Consider the following 23,899-nt stretch of genomic DNA (forward strand, 5'->3'; position numbering starts at 1 on the left):
ATTCTTTGTATCATCTTTGCAACTGTTCTGTAAGTCTAAAACCATTCTAAAATAAAATGTTTTGTTTAAACGGGAACCACAGCAGTGCTTTCTTAGAGTCGTGGGCAATCAATGAGAACGTAAGGCCAAGCGCAGGGCTCAATGCTTAGCACAGAAAGTCAGGCGCGGCCACGGCGACTTGATGCAAAACGAGGGGCGGGAGCGAGCACTTCCACCAGCAGAAGCAAGAGGCGGTCGCGCGCAGGCCCCGCCCGGCTGCCCCGCCCCGGCGCCGGGCGCGCGCATGCGCACAGGCGCCGCGGCGGTGGGCACGCCAGCGTGAGGCGGGGCCTGCCGCGGTTCCCACGCCGGCCAACGCCCCCGGAAGTAGCGTTACCGGGACTCCGCGGGGCGGAGGCCGTACATGGCAGGATGCAGTGTCGCCGCCGGGGCGGAGATGCCGCTGCTGTTGCTAGACGACGCGAAGTAGGCTTCGTCACTTCCTCAGCCCGCGGTCTGCCCGGCTCTCCAGGCCGGAACTCGGGGGCCGGAGCCTGGGTGGGCACAGAGGCGTCCTCAGAGTTCCAGGACTGCAGGCAGCCCCGCAGCTGGAGTGGAGGCCGCGCCACCTGCAGGGAAGAACCCCGGCCGAGGCGGGAAGATGGCTGCAGACAAGCCTGCAGGTGAGGCGCCCGCGCCCTGCGCGCTCGGACGGCGGGACGCGCGGGGGGTGCAGACCTTGCGCGCCGAGGCGGCGGGGCCCCGCCTGGGGACCGGGGGGTCGCGCCCCAGGACGGCTTCGGTTTGGGCTTGCATTGGCCTCCCGCGTGCCCTCCCTCGGCCGTCACTGCTGCGAGCCTTTGGGCCCCAGGTCCAATAGTTTTTTTTACCCAAGTGCAGCTTGAAGTCGCTACTGACCGCCTTTGCCCCCCTCTCCAGACTGCCTCTGGCTGAAAAAGCCTAAATTTATTTTGCCGCTTCATAGATTTTTCGACTTCCCAGTGGGGAAGGCGGAGCAAGGGAACCCCGCCCGGAGCACACGCAGCGCCGGTGTCCTGGCTCAGGCCGGCTCACCTGGGCTGTTTTGGCCGCATCACTTTGCTTGTGGTCAGCGACGTCCAGTGTAATCAACTGTTTAAACCACGTATTTAAATAGACTTGAAACTGTGTGCCACTCTGATCTGCGTTCTCTAACATCTTGCATTTAGAGCCTGTTCCCCCCTAGTTCCCTGTGATTAACTAATTTAATCTCGATTTTGTTTATGAATTACTGCCCCATTCCTAGAATCTTTCCCATTAAGGAATATAAAATTCTTTCCTTAAAAAAAAAAAAATTCTTTCCTGCCTACTTCTGGAACAGGTGTGGTGGCATGTTTCCTGCAAGAAATTAGTGATCTCGGTGGCATCTAGGTTTTGTTGGAAGAAACTTAAGCGAGAGGAGTTAGAAGTAGTCAACACTTAGACTTTACAGTGAAATTATTAAAAGAAAGGAAAAGACAGCTTTAATGTGCTGTAGGTGTTAGGGGGTCCTGGTCTTACCTGACAGATTAACTTGACTCGAAATAAAGTGAGCTCATGCTAATACAGGTACAGGTAAATAAAATCGTTGGAGGGTCTCTTCAGCCATCTGCTAAACAGAAAAGGTTTAGAGAGTGAGGAGAATAGAGTGAACCATTGAATTTTAAGTAGGCTGGTCAGGGAAAGCCTCTGGTGAGGTGATGTTTTGAGCAGACAGCTGAATGAAATGGAGTGAGCCATAGGTAATAGGGATGTGCAGATGGGGAGAATGTTCCAGGAAAGCCTCTGGTGAGGTGATGTTTTGAGCAGACAGCTGAATGAAATGAAAGAGTGAGCCATAGGAAATAGGGATGTGCGGATGGGGAGAATGTTCCAGGCAGGGCATAAGCATGACCTGTCCAAGGCTGAACCGAGGGGCCCAACATCTTTCTTCATAATTTAAGACAGTGTCTCTATTTCCCAGGTTTGCCATTCCACTTCCTGGAATGAGCTTTTTAGTCCTAAAGCTCATCTAGTTTTCAAGTCCTATCTCTGTCATAAAGCATTCTTCTACTTGTTCATTCTTTCACAAAGATTGAGTGCCAGGTACTGCCTTAGATGTTGAAGAAATGGATATGACATACTCCCTGCCTTTGAGGACCTATTATTCAGGCTGCTAGAGACAGACAGGTTATATGGCACTCCCATTTGTGAAAAGCTATGTAATATGTATAGAAGAGTAAGTTCCTAAATGACTAGGGAGCTGTTTCTTTGATTGGCTTAAGTTTATAGGTCACAATGTAGGAAACTTCCTACCTTGATGATAAGGTTGTGTTCGTATTAAGTAACTGAGTGTTTAGTGTGGCTCCCTTGAATTTCTCTGTTCCTCCTCTCCATCCCCATTTCAGCTGCTGTATTCTGGCCTTCATCTCTTTGTGTGATCTATTTCCCATTAAGCAGCCTCTTGACTGATGTTTGGTCTCTTCCTGTCCAGTCCATTCTTCTAGCTCTTTACACCTGAAATGACTCTCCTGGAAAACATTGTGTTCTTTTGAGCTTCTGAGTGGTAATGCCCTGCTTTCTCGTCTCTATCTGGTGAACATGCTCCTTGTTCAGAATCTAGTTGATAGGCTCTTCATCTCTGAGCTCCTGAGCCCAGGGCCCTTTTCATCGAGGGGCTTGTGCGCTTGCTCTTCATTAGGAAAGAAAAGAAGCCCGTAGGATTTAGAGAGATTTAAGAAGGTAAGTGACCTGATCACACTGGCTGCGGTAGAGGGTGGATTTCAGTGAAACAAGACTGGAAACCCAGAGACTAAGGCCAGTTAATACGATATTAACTTATTCAGTTAATACCCACCAATGGCCTGCTCTGTGAGGCACTGCAAAGCCTTCGTTCTCATGAAGCTTGTAATGTAGTATAAAAGACAGATATACATTTAAGCAAAATAAATAATTATGATTTCAAGTTGTGATAAATATTGTGAAAAGAAAAATGAGTAAGAGGATGGAGGTATCCCTGAGAGCACGACTCTACTTTGAATAGATTGGTTAGAGAAGGAAGGACTCTCTTAGAGGTGACATTTGAACAGAGAACCTGTAGATAAAGAGGGAGCCATGTAGGGAAAGTGATCCAGGTAGGCAGAGCAACAAATGGGGAATGTTCAAAGAACAGCAAGAAGAACCCTTGAAAGAGACTTCTGTCTGTGTCAGCTATGCTCTCTCTCCAGCACCTAGAACAATGGCTGGCATGTAGAGGACACTCGACACATGACAGTGTAGTGAGCAAAGGAAGCACGGCAAGAGATGAAGTCACAGGTGTGGCAGGGGATGGCTTATTTCAGGCCTTGTAGGCCATGGAAAAAATAGAATTTATTCTAACTAATGGGAAGCCACTGGGAGATTTCAGCAAGGGCATGGTGTGATCTGCTTTATGTTTTAACTAAGCCAGGTGACAGTTGATGAAGAGTTGGGAGCATAGGGCTTGAAATCAGACTGCCTAGGTTCATTTGAGCGTTGCCATTTGGGATTTGTGAGACCTTAGGCAAATTTTAAGAAACCTTTTTGATGTTTCAGCTTTCCTGTGTGTAGAATAGAAATGGTAATATCTACCTCACAGAGTTGGTAAATCTCAGACCCTATTTTGTGTGTGTGTGTGTGTGTATGTTTTGTTAATCCTTACCCAAAGATATTTTTCCATTGATTTTTAGAGAGTGGAAAGGGAAAGAGGAGAGGAGGGGAGAGAGAGAGAAAACATCAATGTGAGAGAAATTGGCTGCCTCCTACACATGCCCCTGACAGGGGCCAGGGATTGGACCTGCAACCCAGGTTTGTGCCCTTGACCAGGAATCGAACCCAGGACCCTTTGGTGCATGGGCTGACGCTCTAACCACTGAGCCAAACCAGTGACCAGGGCTGAATTAACATTCTTTTGATGGAATGTGTCAATGCTTTCAGTTAACTGACTCTCTTCAGTTTTGAAAAAGCAGTGTGTTTCTTTTCTTCTTAGTTCAAACCTAAAGACAATTCTTTGGTTCAAAATGAAGCCCTTTGGCTTAAAGAATGTTAAGGTTTGTGCACCAAAGAGCTCTGTACGCCTAGAAGGTCAGCCATGTACATTAGGCCACAGTAGAAGGAAAGTCAAGCTTATGGATGAACGGTCATATACCCTTTCAATTGGCAATGGAGACTACTTTTGGACAAATAAAGACACATTGTGGAATTATGTGCAGACTCTTTCTGGTAAGAAGTCAGTGGTTACAAAAAATGAATGTTTTAAAAACATTTAAAAAACTGATTATACAAGTAATACCCATTCCTTGCAGAAACCTTGAAAAGTGGAGAGAGAGAGAACAAGGAAAATAAAAATAGTAATCCCATTGAAGTTTATCTTATGTAAAAGAATGTAGGTAAAACGAATGTTGGTTAACATGTAAAAGGCTGTTATTGAGCTCATTTCTTTGAAATGTCTGCAGACGTGGGAATTTTGGAGTCTCGTCAGCCTTTGAGTCTAGCTTATTGATTTATTTATCTTAAAGTTGGCTTTTCTCCTTTCCTGGAAAGGAGACTTTTACAGTTCCTAGAGGATAGTGGTAGCAGTGGCCACCTGAGCCAATCTGCCTTTGGTGGAAGGAAGATAGCATTTTAAATTCTTCAACGCCTTTGTGAGTTGTTGTGTTTCCCTCTGCCCTATATTTATACGTCAGTCTTTGACAGTTGAGCCCAGAAATCCCATTAAAGAATATCATCTAGTCCAGAGAGGATTTATTTTAGAAGAAGCTATGGAGGTAACTCGATGGCAAGCTAAGAGTTGTTGTTATTTGTTTTAATTTTAGTGTACTTCCTTATGAGGGAAGATCAAATTTTAAAACCCTTTAGGTTTCCAAAAAAATTTTTAAGTATTCGTGTTCATTGTTATAATTTTCTGATAAATATACATAGAGTTGAGGGTTCTGCTTCACTCTAAACTCATACTTTGCTTTCTGGGGTCCTGAAATCCTTTGTCCCATGTTTGCATGTTTAAAAGTAATTAAGAATTAAACAGTTCCATTAAACTGTTAGTTTTCTCCTCCCTATCAGGACTCAATTCTTTTCTTTTTTTTTAAATTTAACTTAATTTCTTTCTTATTTTTTTATTGAATTTATTGGGGTGACATTGGTTAATAAAATTATACAAGTTTTAGGTATACAGTTCTACAATACATCATCTGTATATTGTATTGTGTATTTACCACTCCAGGTCAAGTCTCCTTCCATCACCATTTATCCCCCCCTTCTACCTCTTTATCTGTATGCTAAAGGTGAAATGAAATGCCAATTTATCTGCTAACTTTAAGTATCAGAAGTATCACTTTTTGTTATTGATTTGAGAGAGAGGGAGGAAGGGAAAGAGAGAAACATCAGCTTGTTGCTCCACTTATTTATGCATTCATTGCTTGATTCTTGTATGTGCCCTGACTAGGGACTGAACCCATAACCTTGGCGCATCAGGATAATGCTCTAACCAACTGAGCTACCCTGCCAGGGCAAAACCCCCTAATTTTTAAAATAATAAATCGTGGAGCAGGAATCATTAATTTTAGAATGTATATGGACACTTACTCATGTTAAGGACACTTTTTAAATGTGTTAATCTTGCTTTTGAATTTCTAAGTTTATGAAAGCATTCTTTGCCTAGAAATTACCTCTGAGTTCTTATCAATGTAGATTTCTCATTGTTAAGTGTTACTATCATGTTCCAACTGAATTATACACTTCTTGAAGGCGTTGTACATGTATTTATAACCTTGTGTCTCCAGGGCCTGCTTTTGTTTGGTATATTGCTAGAGGGACAGAACTAATATCTTTAAAGAAGCACTACAATCTCAACCCTAATGTCCTGGTGGGCAGAACTGTAATCCTTACATAAGTAATGGTGGGCCTTCATTCAGCTTGGCCACAGCTAAGGGAAACATTTCTTAGTTAAGTTTTTGGAGGAATGGCTTCTTACTCAGAACACTGATTAGCCATTGTAGTTGAGAGAGCTCTAACTTTGGCAACTTCATTAGAAAGAAGACAAGAAGAAAACTAATGGCACATTACTGCACAGCTCTTTTTTCTAAAGAACTTTAAAACTTTCCTATTTGCAGATCAGGGAACAGAGAAGCATGAAGGGACAGGTCAGTCCTCTGTGATCACTGATCAAGAGAAGGAGCTGTCCACCAATGCTTTCCAAGCTTTCACGGTAAGAAACGTTTCTCTTAATCTGCTCTATTTTTAGGATCTGTCAAGTATGAATCATTTCTCAGTGAATTTTTAAATTTATAATTTTTGTTTTACACTAATTCAAGAGTTAAGTTTAGAGAGTAGGTTTAGTTTTAAAATAGAAATATTTTAGAGTTTAACTATGGTGAAAGGAATAGAAGTAATCTGAGCCATTCCCAAGCTTTTGTGCTTTCATAAAGACATTTTAACTCTCACGGTGTTGTTTTTAAGTCTTTTAAATTTAGATTTGTAAATATGTGGGTCAGTCTTTTCATTTCAGTCTCTCTTCAATTTTTTTCTCGAAAGTGCTTTAAAATGGAGCCCCAAAAGTTTGTCAAAACATTAACTTTTCTGCCCAACCGGCATAGCTCAGCGGTTGAGCATCAGCCTATGATCCAGGAGATCGAGGTTCGATTCCCAGTCAGGGCACATGCCGGGGGTTGTGAGCTCAGGTTGCAGGCTCAATCCCCAGCAGGAGGCATGCAGAAGGCAGCCAATCAATGATCCTCTCTCATCACTGATGTTTCTCTCTCCCCCCCCCCTTCCTTTCTCAGAAATCAATAAAAACAAAAAGCAACAACAAAAAACACATTAACTTTTCTGACATTAAACAATTTGGGGAAAAACACCTTCTTTGATTACCAAGTTATATACCTATAAGCAGAAGAACTTAATATTTAGATATTCAAAGTATATTAACTAGAAATTAAAATTTGGAGTAATCACATTACCTTTCTTGGCTAGCCTTGGCTATTATACCCTGCTAACAATACTGTATGTACCAATATATAGTAATACATATTATACATGATTATAATATATATAGGAATAGCTTACATATATTTATATGTGTATGTCTTATAGATATAATGCACATATATCAGTGTTAGAGTTTGATTCTTAGGAAATATATAGCCACCATTTCATTTTTTCTCCCAGTTTTATTGAGATATGATTGACATATGACAATTTCTTTTTTTCTTTTTTTTTAATATATCTTTATTGATTTCAGAGAGAGGAAAGGAGAGGGAGAGAGAGAGATAGAAACATCAATGATGAGAGAGTCATTGACCGGCTGCCTCCTGCACATCCCCAACTGGGTATGTGCCCTGACCAGGAATCAAACCTCAGTCGCCTGGATCCTAGGTCAACGCTCAACCACTGAGCCATGCCCGGCCTGGCGACATATGACAGTTTCTTAATTGATACAAATATTACTTCATCTAGTGACTTTAATTAGTATATTTGGGGGAATTATATCTGTCTTTTTAAAGAGTTGTAAAATAAAGGTGAGTGAAATATATTTGGAAATGATTATATAGGCCTCAAAGCTGGTATATAATTTTGTGAATGTGTGCTTTCATTTTTATTTTAGGCTGGAAATTATGATGCCTGCCTTCAACACCTTGCCTGCCTACAAGATATAAACAAAGATGATTATAAAATAATTTTAAATACAGCAGTAGCTGAGTTTTTTAAAAGTAACCAAACAACAACAGATAGTTTAAGACAAACACTTAACCAGCTGAAGAATCAGGTAATACACAAACGAATTTAGCTATAAAAATATTATACTCTCTAGATTGTAAGGTAAAAATAGTTAAGGAAAATTAATGTGACTTAATATTAATGTGTCTGATATTTATAGCAGAGTTTCAAATATATCTGAAACATTTGTTGGTATTAATTTTATTTGTATAAAATCATTATTCCAGGAAAAGAAAGGTATGTCAAATGATTTTATTTTCTAATTGGTTTTTAACTTGAACAAAATAGACTAATATACCAAATTTGAATGAGCTTTGGAGTTTTGAGAAAGAATTAAAGTAGAAATATATGAAGAAACTTAGCTACAGAGTCTACAAAGTGGGACTCCAACCCAGAAGCCATGCTGGCAGGTCAACATTGAAGATATCTTCACAGTGGCAAGGAAGAGAATCACCTTGCCTTGTGCTAAGCACTTAAGTCCCATCAAAATGTTTTACTAAATGGAATTTTGTTATGAATGAAATAATTCTTAGTGTGTGAGAGTAATTAAAATCTAGGGGCCCTGTTGAAAATGTGGAAAAATTCAGAGTAAGAGATGTGGGCCTGTGTTCCTGTTTATACATGCAGATTTCTTTCACTTTTGCTCTCTCTTTTCTTACTGTCATTGGAGCATGATCCCTGGTGATTGTTTTATAGGTCCACTCAGCTGTTGAAGAAATGGATGGATTAGATGATGTTGAAAACAGCATGTTGTATTACAATCAAGCAGTCATTCTTTATCATTTGCGGCAGTATACAGAAGCCATATCAGTTGGTGAAAAACTTTATCAGTTTATAGAACCTTTTGGTACGTTATCTTTCAAGTCAGTGATTTCCCTATCTTCTCATATTTGTAAAGGTCCTTGGTGTTTGTACCCAGATAACCTAAATCAGAGAATTATTTGTCAGTAAAAAAGAAAAAGAGCTGTGTCAGGTTTTCTTAGTGGTTAGAAGAGATAAAAATTATATCACTTTTAGATGAATCCAGGTTTTCTTTTAGCATTCTCCCAGCCCCTTTTTGACGATGACTGTTAGAATTGCTGTTTCTAATATGAAAGAATTGCTGATTTTTGTAGCAGTTTTTGTTGTGTACCTGATCCTTTCTTAAGTAGTGTATTAAGGAAGGTGTGTTTTGGAATGTTAGGGGACAACATAGTAATTTATTTTGTCTATTGCCTAACTGAAGTAGAGTAGGTAGTACAGAACTGTTAGCTTTTTTGTTATCTTAACTAGCTTACAATTACTAGCCTCAAGAGTAGGAGCAAAGGTAAGGGCAAAGGGAACAGGAGCAAATAAAGCAGCAGAGCTGGACCCAGGAAATGGTTGTTAGAGGAGGCTGGTGGTTTCCACCCATAGGCAGTCAGATTTCAGTTGTGAATCACATATTTGTCTTTTTCCCCGTGGTTACTTTCTTTTAAATTCAAAACACCACTGCAGATTCCTGATTTATAAGCACCCAATTGCTGGTGTGGCCACCACAGGACACATAGTGGAGTGTGATGGCCCCTCCAGCGATGCTTTGGGAAGAGTTACGGGGTCCGTTTTGCTGACAGCTGGCCGAACAGCTGCTTCCTGGCTCCAGGGAAGCATTTTCAAGGTGCTTCTCTTCTTTCCCCCAATCCTGAGGGCATGGTAGCAGGACAAACTGCCCAGGAGAGACATCAGTGGTGAAGCGTTGTGTAACGCGTGACCAGTTCTTTTCTTCTGAGAAGCTAGAAGTCAGAATTATACTTCTAGGATGGCACAGATGTTGTGTGTCTTATAAAGCTGGTTTTTAGAATTTCCAGAACAGTTCATGAAATCCTGTTAATCTGCTGTGGTTGAGCGGAGTCTAGCAACCAATTCATATTCAAACGCATTTTTCCTCTTTGAAAATTATTCATTTAACTTTTTTTAACATTACTGATTGGATTCTTCATTTAACATATATTTATTGAGCATATGCTGTGAGCCAAACACTGTTCTGGGATCTGAAGATAATGCAGTGAATGAAATAGAGGAAGTCTTTACCCTTGTTAAGCTTACATGCTAATGGTAGAGAACACCACACGAAGTATAGTATGAGGTAGTTAGATGCTGGGAAGAAAAGCTAAAATTGGGTAACAGGATAATGCTCAACTGGGGATATTATTTTGAGAGAGGACCAGCAGGAATGTCGCTGAGACTGGTGCTAGGTGGGGAGAATGGTAGGAAGTGAACTTGGCAGTAGCCGGGGCAAAGCAGGTAAATCACTAACCTAGGTAGAGACTTACTGTTTAAGTGGGAGGGAAGCCCTTGGAGATGCCACCTTTGCACGTTAACTGCACTGATTTCAGTTTTAAATGGCATCCACTCTGGCTACTGTGTAAGAGCAAGAATGGAATCAGGAAGACTTGTTAGGAGGCCCTCAAAAGCTTTTAAAATGTTCTGTTCTTAGTCATAGCACCCTTCTTTCCGTCCCTATTTTTCCTTTTGTCTTCTCTTTGAAAGGAAAGGAATAGTGTTACGTCATACCAGGTTACCCTTCCTCTCTTCTTGGGTTCTTCCTCGGATGTCCTTGTCTTTATAGTTTCCTCTTGGCTGTTGCAATTTTCTGATACACTCCAGTCCATACCTTGCTGCTTTTACAATCTAATTGTTTCTTTTTCCCATCTTTGTACCTTGAAAGGAAATATATTTCCTCGAGTCATAGACCTTTTTAGGGTTAGAAGGAATTTCAGGAAATCACCTGCCTTTAGGCAGGTAAAGTGTTCTCCACATTTTACAGGTCAGCCAGCTGAGGTCTAGAAATTAGTTCAGTGATGTGTAAAAGCCACACATCTAGTAGCCAGGCAGGTGCTGGAGTTGAGATACCCTTCCTCATAAAGTAAAATCCTCATTTCACGTGCTGGTGTTTGGTAGATATTTTGCCAAAGGGTGTTCAGTCACTAGAATCCGTGAAATGAGAGGCCTTGAGATGCCTAGTAGAATGGTGTCCACATTGCAAGTTGTTTCCACTTATGCCTCTAGGTGATAAACATTTGTTTAAGTAAAGACTTAGGCTTTGCTCTTGAGAGCTTTTTTGTGGGGGAAATGGCCTGAGATGTTTTCTTCACTTTGGATTGTAACTTTTCTTTCTCTGTTTTATTTTCCTCCCAGAAGAAAAATTTGCCCAAGCAGTGTGTTTTTTACTTGTAGACCTGTATATATTAACTTACCAAGCTGAGAAAGCTTTGCATCTTCTTGCCGTCCTAGAAAAAATGATCTCACAGGGTAACAATAACAAGAATGGAAAGAACGAGGTGAGTGTCCTGAGCTGATCAGACTAAAATGTAAATAATAATGAATATATGTAGTTATTAAATGTTATTTTAATAGCTTTGTTGAAATGTAATTCACTGTACAGCATGATGACTTAATGCTGCTGTGTTGACTATTTGAAAGTTGCTTAGAGAGTAGATCTTAAAAGTCCTCATCACAAGAAAAAAGAAAGTATAACTATGTGTGGGATATGTTAACTAGACTTATTCATTTTGCAATATAAACAAATAGCAAATTATGTTGTATGTCTGAAACTAATATAATGTATATCAATTATACCTTAATTAAAAACATTTTTAATGAAAATCAAAAGAATTATGCCTACCCTGAGGAGGCTCACAAACTAGATAGAGACAAATGGATTAAAGTTCAGTTGCCCTACCGGTTTGGCTCAGTGGTTAGAGCATTGGCCCTCGGATTAAAGGGTCCCAGGTTCGATTCCGGCTGGGGGCATGTACCTCGGTTGCAGGATCGATCCCTTGGGCCATATGTGAGAGGCAACCAGTCAATGTGTCTCTCTCACATCAATGTTTTTCTCTCTCTCTCCCTTCCACTGTCTCTGAAAAGCAATGGAAAAAATATCCTCGGGTGAGGATTAGAAAAATAATAATGAAGTTTCGATTAATGACAAGAAAGGAAGGCCCTGGCCAGCATAGCTCAGTAGTTTGGGCATCATCCCGTGCACCGAAAGGCTGCCGGGTAGATTCCTAGGCAGGGTACATGCCCGCGTTGTGAGCTCAGTGATAGGCATCGTCTGTATATCGCATTGTGTGTTCACCACCTAAAGTTACATCTCCTTCCATCAAATGGTAACTCTAATGTTTAACCTTAGGAGGAACTACCAGACTGTTTTTAAAGTAGCTGCACTATTTTACTTTCCTACCAACAACTTAATGAGGCTTCCAGTTTCTCCACATTCTTGCCAACCCTTGTTACTATCTTTTTTTTTTAATTTTGTAACCATGACAATGGATATGAAGTGGGAATGTCATAATAGTTTTGATAACCCTAATTACTAAAGATGTATGTTAGCATCTAGCATTCTTCTTTTCAATTTAACAACTGAATATATAAGAAGAGTTCAGTTAAATAATCTTAGCATTATTCATAAGCTGTAGTAAAATATTTCATTTTCATATTCAGTATTTGTAGTAGTTGGTGAAGTGTAATTCAGTTCAACAGATGTTTGTGTGCTCTGCTGGGTGCTAAGGTAACAACAGTGAAGACCTTGCAGTTCTTGCTTTTCAAGGAACTCAGGTCTGTGGGAGGAAAATACTGAGCAAATCTGTTCAGGAGCTGGGAGGAAGGAGGGTAGGGAATGTTTCAGAGAAGTTTGGATGGTTGCTTTGGGCCTTTAAAGATGCAATAGTTCGACAAATCAGAAAAGGGAGAATGGAGCAGGATAACAAAAGGTGTGACGGGCATGCTGGTGGAATTCTGATCATCTGAAATGGGTAGTAGTGCCTGAGAAATGTAATGGAGAGCAGCAGGAGGTGACATGGGCAACTCAAATATGGGTCAGACTATGAAGGGTTTTGAATACTTTGCTAGGGATTTAGGATATGATGTTGGCAGTGTTTATGCCAGAGAAAGTTTTTAAGGAGGAATGACATTATCACTTCTGCGTTTTAGAGAAGATAACCTGAGTTTTGCCCGAGTAATATCCATGTGTTTTAAACCTAGTCTATCATTATGCTCAACGCTGAGCTTCTCATAGGTGGAGTTTCCTGTCACCCACTCCAGGCTATTAAACCTGAATCTCTGGGACTAGGACCTGGGATTCTGAATTTTGAAAATATGCTCTAGGTGATTCAGATTAGCTCACTTGGAAATCAGTGATTTAAATTATGGTCAGAAATACTTAATTTTGGTTAACTTTGTTTCACCACCCTCCAGACTGGTAATAACACCAACAAAGACGGATCTAATCATAAAGCTGAAAGTGGAGCTCTAATAGAAGCTGCAAAATCAAAGATACACCAGGTAACATAACTTCAGAGAAGTTTTACATCATGGGTGTTTACTTGTAGTTATAAATGATGAAGACTGTGATGGGTCATTTAAGGTGGTAAATAAGTCATTTAAGGCATTCAGTTTCGAAGTATTGTAGTGTAGAAGCCCATTTAATCCTTCTAAATATACTTTGCTTAAGATGATAATGCAATATCATTTCTTTTGTATACTCGATAGAGGATTGAGAAAAATGGTCTGGGAATGTATTAGATGATGAAATGAGTTTGTAGAATTTTAAAATTCATTTGTTAATTAGCCATGTGCAGATAAGAATAGGATTTTTGCTTGGAACCTAAGGACACATTTTATTCTACCATGTTTTTAGTTTTTTAGGGTGTATTCCGAGAGTACAGTAAAAATAGATTATTTAAGATAATTTTAAACTTGCTTTTGCAAGAAACTGGCATAACCATGTTGTAAACAGATTGGGTTTCATTTCCTTAACGAGAAAGTAGAACTGCTTTAGTATGTGTAAATGCACCATAGTTCTTACATACTAGCATTTTCCCTCTGACAGTATAAAGTAAGAGCTTACATCCAAATGAAGTCTCTGAAAGCATGCAAAAGGGAGATCAAGTCAGTCATGAACACAGCTGGAAACGTAAGTTTCTTCCTGACTTTTTTTTCACTTTGTGTCTTTTATGTCCTAAAATTTTCGTATTTGAACAATTTGTATTTGTCAGTTTTAAATAATGTATCTTAGTCTATTTATATTATACTACCAGATAGAAACCTTGATAGTGAGCTATGAAGTAGTGATCTACTGTGTCTACTACAATTTAATGTAATATGTTTCTCACTTAAAATTATAACAAGCATTTCCCTTTGGTATGTAGCCTCCAAACCACCATTTTAATAGCTACCTAGTATTCTGTGAGTGGTTTATCACAGTTCACATAAATATTCACTGTTATTAGACACTAGGATTTTTTTTAGATTATACTGAAAACATTTATTAAAGATTGATAGTCAAATTGTAGCCCTAACCTGCCCCTTCCAAATGATCTTTGGCTTGACAATGCCTTCAATTTGACTAATACTAGAGTGTTCGAGATATAATTACCCCTTCCTTCCACCTCCTTCCTTCCACCCCCTTCACCCCAACCCCCAACTGAGAAATAATTTTTAAGATGGTAGTGGGAAGAGACAGAATTGTGAACAGTCGTGATGCTTTTAGGATAACTGTTCATTAAAAGTATGAAATCATGAGGAGATACGGTGTGTAGTAGGAATAGTTCAGGAAAACTGACCTTAGAAATCTCAAGCAGGATTCAGATTAGCGACTGGGTCAGGACTCAAGTGATTTTTAAGAACAATTGTAGCCTAGACCTAAGAGGAAAGGCCTAAGTAGCCAGCCAGTCATTATGAAACCTTTTTTGAGATTAAAAAAACACACAACATAATCCCTGCTTTAAAGGATACCATAGTCAGCCCAGCCGGGTGTGGCTCAGAGGTTGAGCATCAACCTAGGATCCAGGCGATCAGGGTTCGAGTCCTGGTCAGGGCACATGCCTGGGTTGTTGGCTCGATCAATGACTCTCTCGTCATTGATGTTTCTGTCTCTCTCTCTTCCTCTCTCTGAAATCAATAAAGATATAAAGAAAAATTAAAAATAAATAAATAAAGGATACCATAGTCAGGGAAGAGACAAACAGGAAAGTAAATTATTGTCATGCAAAGTAATAGTTATCCTCTGAGTCAGGGAACACTATTGGAGGAGAGACTGTCCTTTTGGTGGCTGTGACTTAACTGGTTCATTTATGCCCTTGAACACAGGCCAGCACAACAGTGTCACTATGATCTAAAAGCAAATTAAAAGTAACTATGTTTTCTTTACAGTCTGCACCCTCTCTGTTTCTTAAAAGCAATTTTGAGTACTTAAGAGGCAACTATCGAAAAGCTGTGAAGCTATTAAATAGTTCGAACATTGCTGAGCATCCAGGATTCTTGAAAACAGGTAAAAGAAAATTGTGACATTTTTGTATTTTTCCTGGCTCTTCTACCCTTTGTTGCTTACAATGTTTGGGAAGCCATTTAGAAAAAGAAAACTAAAGCTTGGATTGCTTCCATTACACCAGAATACAATCCAGGGAGATGAATATATTAATTTCATGGTGAGGGAGCCTTGATTAAATATTAGCCAAAATTCAAGAACCATAGCACTTAGAAAAGATTACTAAATTTGACCACATAAAAATTTAAAACTTTTTATGATTAAAAACATAAACATAAACACACATACACTGGACCAAGTCAGAAGACAGATGACAGACTGGCAGTGAGGGAAATATTTAAAACAGATGTGACAGAAGGTTTCTATAACAGGTAACCAATAGAAAAACATCTATAATCAAATAAAAAAATGAGTAAAAAACAGGAAGAGGCAGGGTTCAGGACAAGAAATACAAATGCCCAACATGAGAAAATAGGTGCTCAGCCATGGCAATATTTTATATTTCCTGCTTTGCATATTTTTTCTATTGTTCATTTAATGTATTTTTACTGTTTCCATATATAGTTGCTTCATTCTTTCCAGTGTCTACATAGTATTTTGTTATGTGGATTCAATACATATATATTAATTTACTAATAAGTATTTGTGTGTTTTGCAATTTTTGTATCTGTTGCCTACAGTTACTAAAAATTACATCAGAAAAAACCTAAGCAGGCTAATTAAATCATTATGCAGGGTTGGTTTATCACTTTTAATAATAAAAGAGATTTTTAAAAAGAAAGGGAGTTTACCCTGGCTGGGTGACTCAGTTGGTTGGAGCCTTGTCTAGCACATCTGAATGTTGCGGGTTTGATTCCTGGTCCAGGCACATACCTAGGTTGAGGATTCAATCCCCTGTCTCGGCGCGTATCGAGGCAACTGATCGATGTTTCTCTCTCACATTGATGTTTCTCCCCAGCCCTTTTCTCCACAAATCCATAAAAACATATCCTCAGATGAGGATTTTAAAAAAAGGAAAGGAGTTTACAAAATTTCAGATGCCTTATAAACTGTTCTATAGGGACTATGTGGAATTGCATATAGAATTAACCCATGTTAGATAAGCCCAATTCTTGTATGATGTACATCAATAGTAAAATTTATGGACAAATGTATTTGTTTTTCTCAGGTGAATGCTTGCGATGTATGTTCTGGAATAATCTTGGTTGCATCCATTTTGCCATGAGCAAGCACAATTTGGGAATTTTCTACTTTAAAAAAGCTCTACAGGAGAATGACAATGTCTGTGCACAGCTCAGTGCTGGCAGCACTGACCCAGGTATGCCCTTGGCTGGGGGACAGTTTATATTTTACTACCTGAGGAGAGTGTGAATTCAAAGAGCAAGCATCTGGTCAAAATGCATGCCATGTGCATCTACAGTTATCACTCATCCTGCCCAACAAGTTTGTGGCAATTTTTAGTAGATATTGCTCCTTTGAATAATAAGGAGTTAAGAGTAATTACCAAAGACATTTAAATTCCCTTTTTCATGGAGTTGAAAATCAGTAATCCCATATGGTAATGTTAAAAACAAAATACTTTGCAAAGATTTCTTGACTGCCAAACTAGTGTTATAGCTTCTTTTCACATGCGGTACTGTTGGCAGCACCTGGCAGTCTTTAAGCAATTCCTGAAACTTATTCATTTAATATTCATAGTATATAGATAGATCCTTGACTCAAAATGCTCAAAATCAAGCAATCATTTAGCTTTGTAAAAGTATTTTTAAAAATTTTTTAATTGATGAAAAATGTATCCAAAATCATTGATAGTTTTATTTTATTGTGGATTGTGAAACTTTGGATGAGTGAGTGAACGATAGTCATCATAGGTATAGCACATTAAATTTTATTTCCATAGTAAAATCCTGTGACACCCTAACATTAACCGAATACTTCTGGTTAATAAAAAGTACATGACAATAAATTGATTAACCAAAATGAAAGTAAAATGAGTGGAATCTTCTTATAGACTCTGAAAACATGTAAGATTCAAAGAAGTAAGAGTGGGTCCTATCTCTTCTCTTTGCCTTCCTGAAACATTGTTGCCTGAGGAGCTTCTCATCTGTTGGCAACACAGATTCTGGCGAATATTTGTGGGTTGGGGCTGGAGATCATCGCTGGTGAGAGCTATTAAACTTCAAATTGGGGTCAGTGGTATTAAACAAGGTAGTGTTTAAGTACTTAGTGGAATAAACATTTTCCACTAAGTAACTGTTATTTTCAATCTAATGATTTATTCTCATCTAATTTTTATCACTAGGCAAAAAGTTTTCAGGAAGACCCATGTGTACGTTACTAACTAACAAGAGGTATGAGCTGCTGTATAACTGTGGCATTCAGCTTCTCCACATCGGAAGGCCTCTTGCTGCTTTTGAGTGTCTGATTGAAGCTGTTCAAGTTTATCATGCAAATCCCCGCCTCTGGCTCCGGCTGGCCGAATGCTGCATCGCTGCCAATAAGGGGGTGAGTGCTGCCTGCGTATCTTCTTGAACCCACTCCCTCCACCTGTCTCACCCCACACACACATACTGTTACGTGGAAAGCAAAAAATATTTGGAAACTTAGAAGACCTCATCCCTTTTTAACTCTCAGGGAATTTATAAAGATAATCTTCTGGTCTTTAACAACTGGACAAAAAATTTAGGTTCATAAGATCATTTGTTAACATTCTGGTTTTGGTAAGTATGGCAGCATGTATTAGCAGCCACATTAAAGAGTTAAAGCCAATCAGAAGGTCGCACCTGTTGGTACAGTGGTCAGCCAGCTGCTGGGGCAGGGGCCATGTCACCTGCAGGTGATTAACGAAGGACTGGCATCAACCTAGTGAGAGTGGGGAGAGCTACATTACACTGCATTTCCTTCGGTGCTCGGAGCTTTACTTTTCATTCAGTAAACGACTCAGAGTTCTTGGCTGAGTTACCAGGCTGCTTCCCTCTGACATGTTTATCCACAGTGGCTATGAGAAATAGGCCAGTTTACACCAGTGTCCATGCCTAGATTATTCCAAATGGCAGGGGGTGGAAGCCTTTGTAACTGAAGTGAGGAGTGGTCAGTGGGAGGTGGGGGAAGACCAGTTGTATCAGAATCACCAGTTGTCTGTATCACCCCATTTTCTAACCACCCCCCACCCTTGCGGTGGTCCTGGGGTCTGTGGAGATTGGAGCGGGATGGTATGAAGTGTTGCCTGGCATGCCTGCCAGCTGATGTAAGATGTTTGGGCTCTCCTGCTAAGCAGTACTTCCTGCGAAACACCTGCAGGAACTGAGGATTCAAAGAAGTACGTTTGCCTGGCTGTTTGCATCATCAGTTTATCCCGTCGTGCTTTTCCCTTGGCAGCACAACTTTCTTATTGGATAATTGTTACATTAACTGACAGGCAATTTTAGGCAGAATTCATACTTTTTGAAAATATAAGGCTCTCTAGAAATTGTTGTTTTCTTTAATCCATTCATGAACTTAAGTGTCAGAGGCCATTTTCTTGTAGTACAGTTAATGGAAGCAGGGAGTTATATCTTCCTGGGAGTAGATACATACATTAAGGTTTAATCTTTTCTTTTCAAATTATGTAATTTTAGAAATAGTACTTTTAGGATTGTCTTTGTTCTGTGGATAATGACACCCCCTCCCCATTTTTTCCTAGAAAGTTTTAAATTTGTAATTTTAAAAAAATGGTCAAGATGACATGGTTGCCATAACTTGGTGGATACCAGAACACTCAGTCTGTGCTAATAATGGAAAGTTGCCATGAATAATTATCTGTCTTTTTCTGTTTCTCCTTTTTTAAAAAATGTATAGTGAATCCTTGTTTTATTAAAAGTCACATACAGTTACATTAGGGAGCACTCGGTAACAGTGCAGAAACGCTGTGTTTAGAGAAGGACTTTTTGCAGGGCAAAACAACTAGTTGGGATTCCACCCACAGGTAAATCAGAGGCAGAGTGAAGGGGAAGAGAAATGAAATTGGCCCCAAACTCCCATAGTGAGATAATGTATCTTAGTGAAATACCTATATTTCTCTATGTATTTTAGGATATTTTAACATATATTTTATATACCATATGTATACATACCATGTAAGTAGCTTTTACTATTTTCAGTTTTATGTTTTTAGGATTATAGGATTTTAATTTACTGGAAGGCAAGAATTGTACCCATGTAAATTTTAACATGTAGAACATGTAGCTTATTAAAGTTCATATGTTGTTGACAATTTAACTAATACTTTCAGTTAAGAAGGAAAAAAAACAGTGTTTTAGAAAGTGGAGCTTTCCCCCTTTACTTTTTCACTGTGTTTTTGTGACTCTCTTTTTCTTGACTCTGATGTCAGCGTGCCCATAATATGCAGCATGGTGCCTGAGGGGTAGAATATTCTAAATAAATCATTCTGAATATATGTTTGAGTCATTCTTAAATTGCCTTTTTTCCTTAGAATTACCTCAAACCTCATATTAATAAAACATAGCATATGTCACAGACTTTCAGCCCCATGTACTCTTTTCTTCAATACTGAACATACTTCCCTTATCACCAAAAACTCCACATTGATGCATCTTAAGAACTTTCTTAAGAGTAACTGGAAAGATATTAGATCATTTTTCATACTCTGTTCTACAGTGCAGTTAAATTAAATGGAAATTATTTGGATTTTGTAGACCTCTGAACAAGAAACTAAAGGTCTTCCAAGTAAGAAAGGAATCGTACAGTCTATTGTCGGTCAAGGCTATCATCGTAAAATCGTTCTGGCATCACAGTCCATACAGAACACTGTGTATAAGTAAGTATTCGCAAAGAGAAAGTGTGTGTATTTAGACTTATTGTTTCATAGGAGGAACCACCTTGTAACCAGATTTTATGGCTGTTTCAAAATAGGTCCATAGTGAATGTTACCTGACATGGGATTTTGGTTTGTTACATACAGGGATGCTGAAATTACTGATGGCCTAAGAAGCCTTGGTTTAGTCAGTGCCATTATTCAGAATGTCCAGAAGAGGGCATCTTGCTCTTTCCTTTGTATAGTTTATCATTGTGAACTTCTCATTTAGGTATTTTCTCAGAGTCCCTAAAGCTAATTCTTTGTATTAGGAGAAAAAAGTACTAATACATAAAACATCCAAAGCAATATAAATCTGTCACATGTAAATAAAACCTTTAGCTAACAACTTTTAAATATGAACATCTTTATCTTGTATCAAGAGTTTGGAGTTGTTACTGTTTCTAAAGTAGTAAGCTTTGTAAAAAAATTCGCTGCTCTTTAATTTTTTTCCCAAAAAATAAAATTGTTCAATATCATTTAAAAGTTTTCCCAAACTTTTTATTTTATTTTATTTTTTTAATTTTTATTTTTTATATATATATTTATTGATTTCAGAGAGAGGAAAGGAGAGGGAGAGAGAGAGAGACAGAAACATCAATGGTGAGAGAGTCATTGATCGAGCCCACAACCTGGGCATGTGCCCTGACCGGGAATCGAACCCCGATCGCCTGGATCCTAGGTTGATGCTCAACCGCTGAGCCACGCCCAGCCGGGCTTCCCAAACTTTTTAAATAGTATCTGGCACACAATATGGTATTAATTTGTTTCAACTATGATGCAGATTTTTTTAAAGTGACTTGATATATAACACATCACTTTTCTACAATTTCAAAATTGTTACTAATTTTCATTTATATATTTTCCTAATAAAACTGACTCAGTTTTGATTCAGTTTGATATCAAAGCAAGTAAAGTTATATAAAACCTCAACAAAATTAGAAGACAAGAAGCAATGCTGCTTTTTCAAAACTTAAAAATAAAGGCATTTTCAAAAGTAAAAATCAACCAAAACAAGACTCAAGTGTGAAAATCTTTCTTCCCTTGTTTCCAATTCTTATTATATCTGTACTGGCCATCATTACAATTTTCCTTGTCTGTAACTCCTCTAATCCAACAACAGTGATAAGTATAATGTATATACTTGCAGTCTAGATACTCTTGGTACCTTGTGTGTTCTATTTAGAATTTGGGTTTTTAGCATTTTCTTATAACTGCTCATATTAACATTTCTATCACAGGGTAAAGTTTTCATTTACAGTCATATTGGTTTTATTTTTGCTAATGGAAAACTATTATTTATTTTTATGTTTTTTACTTAGCTAATTTGGTTTTGTTCTTTTAAGTGACGGACAGTCTTCAGCCATTCCTGTAGCCAGTATGGAGTTTGCAGCCATTTGTCTCAGAAATGCCTTGTTGCTGTTACCTGAAGAACAGCAGGATCTGAAGCAGGAAAATGGGTCTAAAAACAGTACCCAGTTAGGTGGGAACACTGAGAGCAGCGAAAGCAGTGAAACGTGCAGGTATTCTAATCCCCTTGAGCCTCCTTGGCAAAATCCCTTTCAGACTTGATTAGTAAAAGCCTCTTTGTGCTTTAGGCGAATTCCTAAAATCTTCACCCCGAATTTCCAAAATTCTCTATTTTGAATGATAAGGAAGGAAAGTACGAATGTTTAAGTATCTCTGGAATAGAAAAATAGGTGAAGGCTAAATCAGGAGCGAACCTCGAAGGAGAAAAGTGGAACGTAACAGCTTTTTATTAACGGGAGGAATAGTTGCAAGAAATCCTGTTGCTATGAGACAGATTTTTTTACTTTTATTGAAATACTTAAATTCTAAAACTATACCAATCTATAGAAATTGGGACAGCTTGTTTAGTAATACATAAATACCGTTTTATATCAAGAGTGTTGTTCTTACACATGCACCTTTAAACTCAAGTCTCCCATCCCAATAGGAATATGTGTTTAATACAGAAAATCTGAAACAAAATTGTGGGATTCCCCCCCTCCCCCAAATGAGTTATATTTGATGGTAGTTGGTAAAACGCCATCAGAATGAGAACTGTGTGAAAATCTTGAAGTGGTTTTCTTTGTATGGTGGAGATACTGTTTTGAATGAGAGGTTTTTAAAAGCAGTATTGTGTGCTGGGGGAAAGAAACTAATATAGAGGATAGCTTTAACATGTCAGTGATACCAGGTTATAAGCATTTTTCATTGTTTTGGCTCTTTTACACTTTTGTCACACAAAAATTGTATGGGAGCTCAGATAGGGAGACAGAATTTTACATTTAATTGTTTATTATTTGTGGCCCTTCATAATTAAGAGTCCATTTTTATTTTAGCAGTAAAAGCCATGAGGGAGATAAATTCATTCCAGCTCCACCGTCTTCTCCATTAAGGAAACAGGAACTAGAAAACTTAAAGTGAGTACCCAACAATTAGTGTTGCATGAATTGAAATGAGCACCTTGTCTTTAATCTCCCTTACTCTCTCAAGATTATGAATGACATTGATTGAATGTCACATGTTAAACCAGCCTTTCAGCCTTGTGACAAACACCATTATTCAGAATGTGTTACCTTTTTTGTAAATTGTTGGGTTCAATTTGTTAATACTTTTCTTAGGAATATCTGCTTCTATGTTCACGAGTACGGTTGGGTCACACTTTCTGTGTAATGTCTTGGTTTCAGGGTTATGCTGAACATATAAATGAGTTGGGAAGTGCCTCTTCCTCTATTTTCTGAAAGTTTATATAAGATAAATATTATTTTTTCCTCAAATGTTTGATAGAATTCACCAGTGGAACCATCTGCCTAGGGTTTTCTCTGTGGGAAAGTTTCGATAATGAATTCAAACTCTTCCACAGATGAGTTCTATTCACATTTTCTGTCTCATCTGTGTCAGTTTGGGTAGGTTATATATATGTCTGTTACAGCATATTTGTCTGTTCCAGTATATTTGGTGGGGCTTTTTATACTAGCAGTTGCATAGTGTCCACACTTCTCTCTGCCTTCCTTTTCCCATTTGACTATACTGTGTATCTTTAAGATTGTTTGATATCAATGCAAATCTCTGTTTCAGTCTTTCTAATGGGTGCAAAGAATTGCATTGTATGGTATCCAGTTTATTTAACATTCCTTTATATTTAGCTGTTTATATAGTGTTTCAGTCTTTGCTATTACAAATAGTGCTACAGTAAATATCATTTTATACAATCTGTATGGGGACTCCTTCAAGAAAAAGGTATTTGAAACCATTTTAAAACTTGATTTAATTTCTACAGATTTATTTGAATGAGTACTCACTCATCTTGGGATTCTTAAGTTCTGCATGCAACTTAAGCATATTATGTCATAATGATTGCACAGCTGCAGAATTGTGTAAATTAACTTTATATTCTGAAAATGGCATTAAAGAGGAGGTTATGTGCAGGGTGGCATACTCTCAAAGAGTTTTGCACTTCTCATGGCATGATTCTTTGCTTCCCACATGTCCTAGCAGGAGGACTGGTGATTTTCAGGGAAAATAAAATTACTTCCCTATTTTTGCGGAAAGGGGCAAAGGATCTCCATAGGGAGTTCTATCATCATAAAGTGAGGCGAAGATGAGTTTGCTGGTATATATTAACCTTTTTTTCTTATGGAGCAGATGGGAGAAAGGAAATGGAACAAGATGGAAGAAGCCTTAGGGTAGATTTATAAAAAGAACTGCTACGCAAGACAGTAGTCATGGTAATGTGCAGACAAATGGTGCAGGGAAGGAGTAGTAAAAGATTGGTGTCGTAATTTTTAAGGCTATAAAAGCTCACAATGCAGTTGGGTGTGATAAAGGGCAGTTCTGTGGCAGGAGCCAGCTGTCTTCTATCGAGGGAAGGAGCCTGAGCACACTGGTTCTGTTAAGATGGTGACTTCTCAGAGATTTCATCTATTTCTGACCTGAATTCTTGTATGTGATTGGAAATGTGTGTGACTAGTGTATAGTTTAGTTTTTATGGACTATTATATTTGACCCCTCGTGCTCTATAATACCCAAGGCACCAATGCAAAACCTCATTT

At 38.6% G+C, this 23,899-nt stretch overlaps 1 protein-coding gene across 5 annotated transcripts in view; it reads left to right on the plus strand.

Annotated features, from left to right (window-relative positions):
- Positions 1-23,899, plus strand: part of CNOT10 (CCR4-NOT transcription complex subunit 10) — a 75,369-nt gene that overhangs the window by 36,171 nt on the left and 15,299 nt on the right. For 2 of the 5 annotated variants that reach the window (XM_081159940.1, XM_081159942.1), the window contains exons 1-13: positions 380-662; positions 6,102-6,196; positions 7,592-7,753; positions 8,401-8,551; positions 10,861-11,003; positions 12,919-13,005; positions 13,553-13,636; positions 14,875-14,992; positions 16,158-16,307; positions 17,292-17,494; positions 19,684-19,805; positions 21,188-21,364; positions 22,190-22,267. In XM_081159940.1, coding sequence (XP_081016066.1) covers positions 641-662; positions 6,102-6,196; positions 7,592-7,753; positions 8,401-8,551; positions 10,861-11,003; positions 12,919-13,005; positions 13,553-13,636; positions 14,875-14,992; positions 16,158-16,307; positions 17,292-17,494; positions 19,684-19,805; positions 21,188-21,364; positions 22,190-22,267 — 1,592 coding nt within the window. In that variant the 5' untranslated portion in view covers positions 380-640. Of the gene's footprint in view, positions 1-356; positions 663-6,101; positions 6,197-7,591; positions 7,754-8,400; positions 8,552-10,860; positions 11,004-12,918; positions 13,006-13,552; positions 13,637-14,874; positions 14,993-16,157; positions 16,308-17,291; positions 17,495-19,683; positions 19,806-21,187; positions 21,365-22,186; positions 22,268-23,899 lie in introns of those variants that run through there. The other 3 variants (XM_081159941.1, XM_081159939.1, XM_081159943.1) reach the window with 3 other exon arrangements.

The sequence above is a fragment of the Miniopterus schreibersii genome (assembly GCF_964146895.1).
Source record: "Miniopterus schreibersii genome assembly, chromosome: 15".
Taxonomy (NCBI): Eukaryota; Metazoa; Chordata; class Mammalia; order Chiroptera; family Miniopteridae; genus Miniopterus; species Miniopterus schreibersii.